Source organism: Ornithodoros turicata, unplaced genomic scaffold (genome assembly GCF_037126465.1).
Source record: "Ornithodoros turicata isolate Travis unplaced genomic scaffold, ASM3712646v1 Chromosome76, whole genome shotgun sequence".
In the NCBI taxonomy this organism is placed as follows: domain Eukaryota; kingdom Metazoa; phylum Arthropoda; class Arachnida; order Ixodida; family Argasidae; genus Ornithodoros; species Ornithodoros turicata.
Window position 1 is genome coordinate 535,237 of NW_026999391.1, and position 13,157 is coordinate 548,393.

Here is a 13,157-nt window from a genome sequence, read left to right on the forward strand (position 1 = left end):
GCCGCCTACAGGGAAATTTGACCGGGTCCCGCAAGGCCAGCAGTGCCAACGAAATTCGCCTGGCACGTATCACTGCTGGCTTGCTTGATGCACGGCACGCTAGTCTCCAGTGGAAGCTGGCCAATGGTGTCCTCCCACTGCGTGAACGTTTGCACCGTTTTCGGATATGTCGCACGGACGGTAGTCCGTCTTGTGGCATGTCTGAGACAGCAGAACATTGTTTTTTGTGATGCCATATTCCACTTTTACTGTGGAGTAGGGCGGCGCAAATATTTGGGCTCCCAGCAGTTGATTGGGCCACGGTAAGGTACCTGGCGCCGTTTCCGGTCGCACGCGCAGAGCGGAAGCAACTAGCATTGCTGATTTCAGAAATTAACTTCCAAATTTGGATTCGCCGGTGCCGGCTGTCCTTTGGTGGCCCAGATGTTGAGATCATGGCTATTTTTCAGGCAGTGAGAGCCGGGCTGCGTGCGCATATCATCCGTGAGCAGTCACTATTTGGGTCTGTGGAGTGCTCTCGTCGCTGGCTTACAGCGACTCGGCTCTTTGATCGTGATCAAGGTGAGTGGCATATCAGGTTCTAGTAAGCCCACTAGGACTGTACTGCTCCCCCGTAGCGACCCTTCCGGAGTTTCAGGATTCGCAGGGAATGGTACAGCTCCGGTCAACCTTCATAATAACACTGGGAAAAATTCGGTCTGATTTCCGAGCGCGATAACAGCCGCCCTTGGAGAACTGGGCGAATGTTAAGTGAACAAAATCCTTGCGTTAAACGAACTGAATAATTATGTTCAATTAACATTCACTCATGGCCCCAAGTGTTGTTGTGACCGCGCTCGTGAACGAGACCACATTTTTTCCAGTGTTATTATCAAGGTTGACCGGAGCTGTACGTACAAAAAGCAATCTCCCTTTGGAGCGTTCTTATTTGGTATGTAAGATAGAGTTTGTGTAAAAGAGGCTACATCCATAGGTAGTTCTCTTGCTTGATGACAATAAAAGCTCTTTATCACTTCTGTTCTCTCCTGCGCGTCTTCACTTGGGATACCTGTTAATGTTGAATTACGCATACTGGGCTACTATTTCAATAGTTGGGGAATCGCAGTATCATCGTGGATGCGCATTCACCAAGGTAGCATTCCTGTCCTCCGTGAATTGAAGGGTCTGGTCCCTCCACTTACTTATAAGGCCCGGCTAGCGGTCCCGTGGTCCTTAAGCAAGTTTTCGTACCATGGTACCGTATCACTTCCGCCAAGTCAGATCTTTCTTACTCTGACCCGTATTGCTTTTCAATTGATATGGGGTAACAGTGTGGAATAGGTGTCACGCGCGCGTCATTACCAGTCGTGGGAGCTTGGTGGCTTGCGAGTGCCACATGTAAAAGTGGAGTGCCTCGCTTTAGGTATAAAGGCCGTTTTTGATGCTCTGAGTGAGCCTAACCATCCTGCACACGACCTTTTGCAGTACCATTCTTCTACCGTTTTGCGACCATTGTTCTACATGTTGCTTTCCTCTTGTGATCGTGTCCCATAGTCTTCCAGGTCTCTGCTGTTCACAGTTAATTACATACAACTATCAGAACTTCCCGCTATTGCACTGATGGATCTCACGTATAGGAATATTAGACCTTTTATAACACAACTTATAATTTTGTGAATATTAAACTTAGCTTCCATATTGTGCTCGAAGTTACTTACATCTATCAGGTTCTCACATCTCAGACTTTTTATAATAAAACTTGTAATTTTGATTGTAATCGTATTGATTAAGAACATCTTCTTTGATTAAATGTGCTATCCCTTCTGATTCACTGAAAACTTGTTTGTACGATAACAGTTAATAAAAAATATTGTGTTTGGTCTGTGATACCTATTCCAAGCTATTGTATTATACCTGTAATAAGTATATTCTTGGTCACGTATATTGTTTTTCTTCTGCATCAGGTTTCTTTGCTGTGTTTTTCTCCTTCACACAGAGTCATAACATAATTTCTGACACTGACTTTAATAAATATATTTTCACTTGTACTTTTGTGTATGGCTATCCTTTGCATGTAAACATGCTACTGCACACCTGTTGTAGCTACAAAAAAATTACGATTGAAGTCGGCACAGATTGAAAAAGGACAAAAGAAGTCGACCCAGGCTGAAAAATGTGAGCTGGTAAGCGCGCACGCAGCCCTCCGGCCACGCGCCACCCACCGGTAAGCGCCTCCACCCGAGAGCCGCCCGCCGGGTGCGGGAAAAAATACGCGACCCAAGTCGGCCAAGGCTCAAAAATGTCGAAAGAAGTCGGCCCAGGCTCAAAAATATGAGAGGGTAAGCGCGCACGCAGCCCTCTCCCGCCAATAAGCACGTGGACAACCCTCCGCACACGTGCCACGCGGGGGAAAATACGCGCAGGGCTCAGGGGCAGGGCCCAGGGGTCCAGGTTGCTAACTGGACCTGTCGTACAAAGTAAAAAGCAACGCCAAAGTCCAATTAACTGTGATTACACTGAGTGAAGAAAAAACGGGTAGGAACACTTTATTACAATTAAGATGATCCAAGGCTTTCGTGCAGAGTCTGCACTTCATCAGACTCTGCACGAAAGCCTTGTTCATCTTAATTGTAATAAAGTGTTCCTACCCGTTTTATCTTCACTCAGTGGACCTGTCGTAGTTTAACAGAGGTCGTATACTACTTACTTATTCTCCAATATATGAAGGAAGGACCCGGCTCCCCTTCGGGTCCCTCCACCGCGTACTGATTGACACAGAGTAATCATTGACGAAAGAATAAAATTCTTTCCCGGAACAGCACCGCAAGCGGTACTTCCCTGACGACCTTGTTATCGGCCGTACCAGTCAAAGACACGGTCCACCCATGGGCGAACTGCGTAATAATGGATGAGAGTGTGTATTGGGTCATCAAGCAAGATAACTACCTATGGAGGTAGCCTCTTTTACACAAACTATATCTTACATACCAGATAACAACGCTCCAAAGAGAGATTGTTTTTGTACGTGCCATACCCTGCCCACAATACTGAAACTCCGGAAGGGTCGCTACGTGGGAGCAGTACAGTCCTAGTGGGCTTACTAGAACCTGATATGCCACTTACCTTGATCATGATCAAAGAGCCGAGTCGCTGTAAGCCAGCGGCGAGAGCACTCCACAGACCCAAATAGTGACGGCACACGGATGATATGCGCACGTAGCCCGGCTCTCACTGCCTTAAAAATAGCCATGCTCTCTACATCTGGGCCACCAAAGGACAGCCGGCACCGCGAATCCAAATTTGGAAGTTAATTTTTGATATCACCAATGCGAGTTGCTTCCGCACTCCGCGTGCGACCGGCAACGGCTCCAGGTACCTTACGGTGGCCCAATCAACCGCTGGGAGCCCAAATATTTGCGCCACCCTACTCCACAGTAAAAGTGGAATATGCCATCACAAAAAACGATGTTCTGCTGTCTCAGACATGCCACGAGACTGACAACCGTCCGTGCGACATATCCGAAAACGGTGCAAACGCTCACGCAGTGGGAGTACACCATGGGCCAGCTTCCACTGGAGACTAGCGCGCCGTGCATCAAGCCAGCCAGCAGTGATACGCCGCCAGGCCAATTTCGTTGGCACTGCTTCGCCTTGCGGGACCCGGCCGCATTTCCATGTAGGCGGCGTAGAAATAACGGTCGCTCCACAAGGAAATGTTTTCGTCTGGGCATTCGACACGCAAGCGCCGCACGACAGCAACCCACGCACAAAAATAAGCAGGGAGTATTTCAGCCCTGGGGCGAAGCTCGGGACTTTCGAGGAAGCACCTGGTGGCGTATCCTAGGAAATACTGCACTAATGAGCAGGCCGGGTGCTCTGACGCACGGAGCGCCTCAAAGAGAATACGCGAGTGAAGCGCTAAGCACTTTTCTGGGACAGCCGGTACTCCGAAGCCACCCAGATCACGGCTGCCGTGGAGTTGAGACCTACAGACCCACTCAACGGATCCGCCCCACGGAAAGCGGAACGCGTGTCGTGTGATAGCAGCTTGTGTGACCGCTGGCGGGGATGAAACAGCCGCTAAAAACCACAAGCGACTGTAATACCATGCTGCTAACAGCCGTGCCCTTAAAGTGATCGCCAGGTCAACAAACTTAAGTTCTCGCAGCACAGCAGTACAGCGGCTGAATAGTCGAGGCCAGTTGACAGTTGAGACCTCTGCACTGTCAAAAACAACTCCCAGGATTTCAACCTGAGGTCTTACAAGAACTTGAAACGGTGCAGTACAGGTTAGCTGGACATTTAAAAAGAGCACTTCTGTATTGGCATCGAGCCCGAAGACCAGTCACAAGGACTGGCTCCCATATAAGCTAGGATTAAAACTAGAACTAGTGCAATGCCAGCTCCTGCTAGTGAAATCACGTAACGTTAAGGATTGCTGTTCGTGCTAGCCGTCGAAAGTAATGCTTCTTTAGAAAAAATCTTCCCGGAAACAATACCGCAAGCGATGTTGCCCCGACGACCGTTTTACGGGCCGCGCATTCCAAGACACGGCCCACCCGGGGGCGGACCGCGTTATCAAGGGGCCCTTCTCGAAATATGAAGGACCGGCTCCCTTTCGCACTCCCTCCACCGCGATAGATCGAAAGATCAATACGCGGATTTGAAGGGAGACCAGAGTAAGTAATGCTTAGTAAGTAATGCTTAGTAAGTAATGCTTAGTAAGTAATGAAAGTAATGCTTAGAAATTGTTAGTGCGGCGACTGCCGCGAACGGTGTGTTGCAGTCTGTCCACGGCCACATATCGTCAGTGCTAGTTATCCAAGTTTGCCGGTGTGGCGGAAGCTTAAAGGGACCATGAAAGGATATTTGACAAGCCCACGATAGTTTCTAATTTGTTCCCCTGCACTAAAGAATGCACTCTGTGAAATGTGAAGTTGAAAATGGCTCAAATACTTAAGATATTCTATATTAAGCACGGGCGTGAACGGCAGCTGCTGCGTATAGATGTTTCAGTTATGAGTTATTTTGTATTTTAGTATTATATTAGTACATAGTATAGTATTAGCATTTGCCAGCGCAAGTGTAGCAAACGACTCACACACAAAAAGCTGATCGTGTGTAGCGTGTTATCCGAACGCTTACAACGAAGAGAAACTTAAAGGACGACGGAAGCGAAAATAAGCTTCAAAGCTGTTTCCCTTATATTGCGATGTGTACCAAAACAATCGGGAATTCTACTTAGATTTACGTATATTTGTTGAAATGCCGCCATAATCTCGATATAAAACTCGGCCGCGGAGCACTCTGAGCCCCTGGTGAGCGTCGCCGCCCCGCCGTAGCAGACCGCGGAAGTGACGCACGTTGTCTCATTGTCATTTCGCGGTTGTTTTGCGATCGGAGGTTGATTTTCGCGACAAGAAATATTGTACATGCTTGTGAAGTATTTCCTGGCTGTGTTACAGCATGTTGCCAACTTCCTTTCAGCAACGCGAGGATATAGTGTTCCTTGCACGAACGACAGACGGATAGACAGCATTGCGTTAAACATCGACTGACGATTATTACAAAGGCAACACTACCGAGGCTGGCCGCCAAAATCCATCCGAAGGGAGGTGATCTCATTCTCTCTATAGGGGTGGCAGTCTTGGTGCTTACATTGCTGGCTGTCTTACCTTGCGTTCGGCCAGGATATGTTTCAGAACAAACACGCCCTACCAGTCTGTGGTTGTTTCCGTGGCCGTATTGGCCATTGGCGCTCGACTGGAAATCGAGAGATGCGAAGTTCCAATTCCGCTGATGTCTCACTTTTTTCATGACTGTCATATTTCATTTATTTCCGAAAGAAAGGAATCTTATTCTCGCCGCGCATCAGCCTTGGCTTGTCAAGGAAGTACATCAGGCTGAAAGAAGGAGCCCCTTCTGTATTTTCACGAAAACGAAAGGCACAAATCTTTACCTCCGCTTTGCGTTTCGGAGTACGTCGGATTCCCGCTACGGGGAAAAAACGGGAGACGAAGAAGCATAGGTACGAACCCATCTGTCATAAGAATATATCGCATTCAGACTTCCACGAGATCTCCGAATCGAACATCCTCAGATGTAATTCGGAGGTCGCCGTGTTTATCCCATTCACCGGGCAGCCGCACTTCGAGCTCGAGAGATATTTGACGTCACGCGCTCCTCAGATTTTCCCGCAATGCTTTGCGGCAGCGGGCGCGCTCCATGGACGATCGTGTCGGATGGACGGCCCAGCGCGCTCGTAATCGTTAAAAATATGCCCACCCATACAGCGTACTTCCAAAATATTAGTGGCATCATAATTCTATGTAATATTGACGCCTTGTTCGGACCCTTTTTGCAATGGACAAATTTCGCTTCCGTTGTCCTTTAATGCTTCGGCCCTCAGACGCGACCAGAGACCTTGTGTGACATTGCGACTGGCAGGAGCAGTACCAGCATCGCTTGGCATTGCGCAACACCGGTAACGTAACGGGGGCCATCAGCACAGCCCGCATAGTCGATCGGTCCACAGGAGACGTGGAGGTAAGAGGCGCTCCTCTAGCGGTCGCTCCTGGTAATGCCACGCCCATCTAGTTGCCAGGTCACGCGATCCCCACATGTTTCGGCATTATGGCGGTCTGCACGGAGGCTTGGAAATTTAGCAAACTTCATCTTCAGCAAACCTCTGGTCTTCAAGGAGTCCACTTTTACAACACTTTGAAGGTGATGGGGTGTTTCAACATTTGCCCCGTGATAAGTCACAGCAAAAGTTCAGCAAAATAGAAGAGAAGCCAAGCAATGTCACGATGACGTACGTATCTTCTAGCAATTTAGTGATCCATTGCTTCCAGACTCATCTTGTCTATTTTGTGTTTCAACGGGATGATAACTTCTAACTCCAACGACCTTATGGAAAGCGGAAGCGAGGTATTCGGCCACTGTTCGTCTCTGAATTCAGGTGAGGTCCGGCACGGGCATGGGGGACGCCATGTTTTATGACTCGTTGCCGTAACGTTTATGGGTCACGTTTGTAGGCAACTAACCGCAATGCCGTGCGCGAATCAGAACACGCCTGCTTGCATTGGGAGAGGCGCTTAGGGCGTCTCCTTAGTTTCTTACCTCCATGGCAGGAGAATGCGCGTGGGAGAGGAGGAATGCGGAAGTGAAACTTGAAGCGCTCCTTTCTCACAGAGTGGAGCGATTTTGCCCGGAAAAATTTCTACCATATTAGTTTCTCTGCAGGAAGCACCGTTTCCTGAAAAAAAAAAAATATATATGGCAGGTTCGGCACATTTCATAGTACCTTTAATGATTAGGAAGATACGAGGGCTGGAAATTGCGAGGAAGCGCAGTGCTCGAAATGGTCAGTCTTGAACATTATTATAAAAAATGTAATATATTTTCTGTTATTTCCTCCGCCAATGTACTTCCTAAGCACTAGGCTTCAATGTATATTAGAACGAAAAAATCTGAGAGGTCGACCGGCCTACCCTGCCTGACTCTGCCTGAAATCACCCCGTTACTACCCGCAACTCATCGCCCTAGTTTTGGGGGTTCTAAAACTCATAGCCATGTCCCTTATCTATTCCCTCGTGGTTTTACCAACGAACAACTGTTTAGGCTTTGTCTACACGAACTCCCTCCTTATGTAGCCGAGTGGTTCGAATGAAGAAAGCTTTTATGTCGAAAATCTGCATAAACTGAAGATAAAAATCGTGTTTACACGCCGAAGGTAATATCCCCGTGAATACTTCGTGATAACCAGCTTGGAAAAGTTGAACTCGTTACTTTTGAGACTTTACAAGACAAGGTATAATTCTATACTGAACACTTACTCTTTGGACACGAAACAGCTTTTAGTTGTTGATGACCGATCTCTTCCTCCGCGGTAGTTGCAACCGCGCGTCCATACTGAAAGAGCCAAGTGGAGAAGGAAAACCGAAACCACTTGGGGTTACTCTGTCTACCGATACGCAGATGCTCCCATACTGCACCGGCGCGCTAGGCTTCATGGGATTTCGTGAAGTGATCTATTCGTCATTAATATTTTTCCAAAGAACAGCTTTCGCCTGTTGTGCGGCCCTAGGCCTGCGGACCACGGAACAGCTGACTGTGGTGCACAAGTGGCCCGAGGGTCGCGGGTTTGACACTACCTACTCGAACTAGACTTCTACTACTTCACTAGAGGTTACGTAGAAATACATAGTGCATGTCTTTACCGATCAGCAGTCCAATATTTTCCGTGTCTGTATGCTGCGCCATAATGCAAGAAAAATACTCGAGGCTCAGTTACTAAAAACAAAAACAAGCGTAGAGGCAACAGTTTAGGAGCTCAACCCTGGCGGTATTTTGTGCTGACCTCTTTCCTGTAATCACTAAGCCATTATTAAGTTGAGCACTGAATAAAATTTCAACGGACCCCATTCCCTCATGTTGAGACTATGGAGTGGATGAAAAACTGACACCTAAATTATGAAACAGATTGTTTATTAACTTGAACAAACGGCGGTAATTCGTGGTCTTGAAGTATCATATCTGCTCCTTTGGCTGCAATCATGTATATGGCTCCCAGGACATTTCCCGTGACGATGGTTGGCATGATGGACCCGTCCACTACACGTAAGTTCTTCACACCACCTCGTACCCTGCGTGTAAACCCCATCTGCATGTTTTACAGAAGACACACACAATGGACGTGACATTAGAGCTTAGTGGCGCATGTGAAAGATGGCAGAGCGCATTGTACTGCTGACACCACAAATAGGAGCTGCAACAGCGTTCGAACGCCATCACACATGAGATGCACATTTCTTTGGCAATTCTTCACGCTCCGAACTGCTGTCAATTTCCAATCTCACATGCGTGAACAGAACTACGCATTACATGTTGATAACATTAGAAGTATATGTAGCCTAGTTTCAGCAACCCGTATAGCGAGAATATATGATTTGAAGAGTTTTCTCAAAATGCACCGGTTTTGCTACGCTCTAAATCTTGCACCCTGATTGTCTAATTCAGTCCCCCACCTCTCGTTCAAGAGTCGTGTTGCCCCTATCAATCACCCTAACAAGGTCAAGCGCCCGGCTGCTGTCCCTTGTTGTAACAAGGTCAAGCGCTTTAACCTTACAGCACAACACATTTTCCAAATCATTTTTCTCCTGTACAGCTATGGGTTATAATGACGTTGCCACCGCGCATGCACGCATTCAAAATCATGAGACATTCCAGCAAAATGTATCGGATCACTTTCTATACCACACCTGATTGTACCACCACGTAATTTTAACCACGTTGCATCTCTTTTCTTTTTTGTACATGATAGATGTGGATGAAAAAAATAAGCACTGTGCATGAAATGTTGAATGAAGCCAGGGCCGGATCTAGAGGGGGTGGTGGGTCCGAATGTACTGTCCCCCTCCTCAATTTCTGTCTTCACACAGTGTTTAATTGTCCCTAGATGGTGTGTCTAGCATGCTGTCCATGGGTGGAGCCCCTCCTCAGGAAAAACCTGGTCCACCCCTGTTCGCTTCAATTATTCTTCAGCATGTATTCGAAATATCATCTATGAGAACTTTGATGTATGTTCTCTAAATAACGTGTATACGCTACTTTTTTTATACATACATTTTGTTATTATTTTTATTTCTGATGCCCTGGGTTGTCTTTTGCTTATATAGGGTGCTCAGGCTAACGTGCACCGAGTTCTAAAAAAACACACACACGGTGCGTCATAAGCGAACGAAGCTGCAGAATATTGTGTGAAGTCTCGTGTTCTAATTGCCTGTGTCTGCCTGTGTTTCCGACAGCGTGTGGCTTGCGTGGAGCTTTTCGTTTTTTTTTTCTTTTTATTTTTCCTGGTAAGATAGAACGCGCGCGAAACTCGAAAGTCTATGACGTGACACGAGGTCAGCGCACTTACGCGTGCGCCTCGATTTCAGAGCTCTCATGCGTACATAAGAACGACTACACCCCTTATATGCGAAGCAGTGACCTTCAAGTCAGAGCTCACCTGAACGGCCCTCCTTGGCAGATAACCGATGTAGTAGTTCTTCTGTACGCTTGAGAGCTCCGAAATCAAGGCGAGCGTGTAGGTGCTCTCGCCTTGTGTCACGTCATACACTTTCGAGTTTCGCGCGCGTTCTCTCTTACCAGGAAAAAAAAAAAAAAAAAGAAAAAAAACCACGCAGGCCGTACGCGGTAGGAAACAAGTGCGATGGGTTGTTTCTCGACACGTTGTACCCTTTGCAATTCACATCTCGGCCCTAAGACGAACAATTAAAAATTTAGCTAACTAATTCAGCCTAATTAATTATTCAGCCACAACGAAAAATACAGGAGGATCGAACAGGAGACTCACGTGCACCACCATGCTACCGTGCACCACCGAGCACATTAGCTTGGACACCATGTATGTATCACCGCTGATTACTGCCTTGTTGTCATTTGTATTGGTTAACGCTGCTACTGATATCTGATACTGATAATTGATTACTTTTAATGTTGTACGGATCAATGCTGTTTTTTGTGAACCATATGTAACGATGTTATTATTCTTACGTATGCTCCGTTCCCACCCCGATGTAATGCCTCTAAGGACCCTTGGGGTATTTAGGAATGAATGCATAAATAAATAAATAAATAAATAAATAAATAAATGTGGTTCCTCCTTCAACAACCGACGTCGCCTTCGTCCTTTTGGAAATACAGCTGTTGACGAAGGAGGGTGATCACAGCGTATGCAAATGGCAGAGTGGGCAGTGAAATAAAAGATAACAAATGTTACAAAAGTTATTCACGAACGTGAGAAAAAAAATATATAGATATATTAAATTCTACCTACAACACCGAACCCCATGGGCTCTGACGAGGGGAGCGCGCAGTTGTGCTCGACGAATAGCTCACCACTCTGTTGTGGGTAACCCCAACGTGCTCTGCGCCGTCTAAGACTAACCCTACAACAATTTCTATACTTGACTTCGATGGCAGTTGTCTGGTGCTGTCTCAAGCGAACTGACGGCATGTTTTGTACCAACAGCAACGTTTAACATACTTCACGTAGAATACTGAAAAAAAAGTGCCCTGTACGTAAACGTTTACTATGGTAATTCCCAATATAACTATCTCATATACAAGTTCAACGCTCTTCTCCCGTTCGGTATCAAGAAATCACAAGGCACCCTAGAAACGCTTCACAAATAAAATATGTTCCGACCTTTCCCTTCTATCCCCTATATCATCGCCACTGCTTTTTGCTTTCTTTAGTGGATGCCACAACTTTGTATTACGAATATATATCTTTAAAAAAAAGGCTCTGCTCGCTCTGGAATTTTCCCCATGTAACCACTAACCTCTTTATGTTTCCGAATGCTTGCCAACTCCTGCCTGTTGTCCCGTTTCGTCCCCGTGTACGTGAACCTCCTATTTCTGTAACCGGTCTGGATCACTTCGTTTACATAATCCCCTCCACACTCTAACAAAGCGGCCATTCACTCCGGCTGTAGACGCCTGTACGGACCCTTTCTTCCCTCAGGCTGTTGACCCACAATTCGCATGAACCTTTAACACGTCACGCCTAACCCTTTAAATATCACGCTAATGATGACGACAGTGCCCAGAAGAATAACAGTCTCTGTTCGAAATGTCGGCGGCTCCCGTCCTGAGGCAACTCCCTTAGTAGTGCAGCTGAAGATATATGTAGCAGGAAGTATATGCGCATTTCGTTGCATTTCGCGTACCGCCCGTGTGATGTCGCGTGTGGAAATGCTATTCTGCGCGTGTCGCGAAGTCGTGACAGAGGATGTGAACACAGCAAGGACACAGTGATGCTGGGCTCGCGCAGGGTTGATAGCGTCCGGCAACGGTGTAGTGAGGGAGAAAATATCGTCGTACTGTGGCATCCTGTATAGCAGACCTGCTTCGCTTGCGCGACCCCGTGCCTCAGTGTAGTATAAGGAGCTAAAAAAATATTTCCTCGCACCTGCGAGAAGATGATTGTTTGTTTCCCACATTTTCCATATCATTTCATTTTATGCTCAGCTCTAACACATCCATCTACTTATAACTGCTCCCCCGTCGACCTCTTCGGTTCCGAAACAGGCCACGAAAACTTCAAAATTTGGAGAAACTGTAACATCTAACCTACGTTCCTACTGCAGGGCGGGGGCTCTCGGAGCGGGAACGGAGGACGGTGAGAGCGGACGGCGGTTAGACATGCGAAAAATTCAGCACGCGTTCCGAGGCCTGTACATGTCATCCGCTGTGTTTTGTGCTCTCCCCTTTTCGAATGTGGACCCATAGCAACACGCCCGTCTTTCGGCCCTCACTACAAGGCAATCGTTTGTTTTCATCCGCCTTGGACATTCCTGTTCTTCTTTGCTTTTACTGGTTGGTCTTCAGTCGCGCAAGGAGTGACAGCATACACGGTTGATCAGAATGGCTACCAAAACTACATAATTTAATTGTTCGATCCCCACTTGTCCCCCTCGGCAGTCCCGTAGCGGATAGAATAAAGGTGCCGAATTGCGAGGTCGCTCAGTAGAACCGGGCGGCAGATGATTTCTGTTACGAAGTATGGCGCAATTCACGACGTAGCGCGCCTGCTTCATTCACTTTAAGCGACAGAAAAGATCGAAATGCAAGTCAAACAGTTTTCCCACGGCACTTTCATCCGTTGCGGAAAGCTCACGTGGCCCAAAGCGCATCAGTCGGACTGAATATTCGCTGCGAGGTCGACCTATGGGGGCGAAACTGTCACCCTTCTAGTGTGGATAACGCGTGGGCCGATGTTCGGAATTGATACTTCTTTTCCGTAATTCTAGTGTATATTGACCGGAAGATCACTGGTTCGATACTGTCTGGTTCTCCAATGCTCCACCTACTGCAGTAAACGCTGAATAAGCGTGTAAAAGCAGACGACGCGTCCACACAATGGTAGTTCATCGTTTCTCCCGCAGCGCGCCGACACTGCTCGATCTCGGAGCGAATACGAGTTTACAAAGATGCACGCGCCCCCACGGGCGAGGCGCAAAGCGACATGGGAACTTTGAGGGACACTGCTCCGTCGTCTCTTTCGGTTATGGTCTACCCCGGCTGAAGCTGCTGCTACGAAGCGCGGGAGTGTTGTTGTTGTTCTTCTACCTCCGCCTCTGGTCGTCTCGTGATGCTCTAAGGCGCTC

The 13,157-nt window shown here is 47.4% G+C and overlaps 1 protein-coding gene across 1 annotated transcript in view; it reads right to left on the bottom strand.

The window, feature by feature from the left end:
- Positions 1–8,452: 8,452 nt before the first annotated feature.
- LOC135374556 (glucose dehydrogenase [FAD, quinone]-like) overlaps positions 8,453–13,157 on the bottom strand; it is a 48,600-nt gene continuing 43,895 nt past the window's right edge. Inside the window, exon 12 of the mRNA XM_064607496.1 lies at positions 8,453–8,627. Coding sequence (XP_064463566.1) covers positions 8,453–8,627 — 175 coding nt within the window. The remainder of the gene's footprint in view (positions 8,628–13,157) is intronic.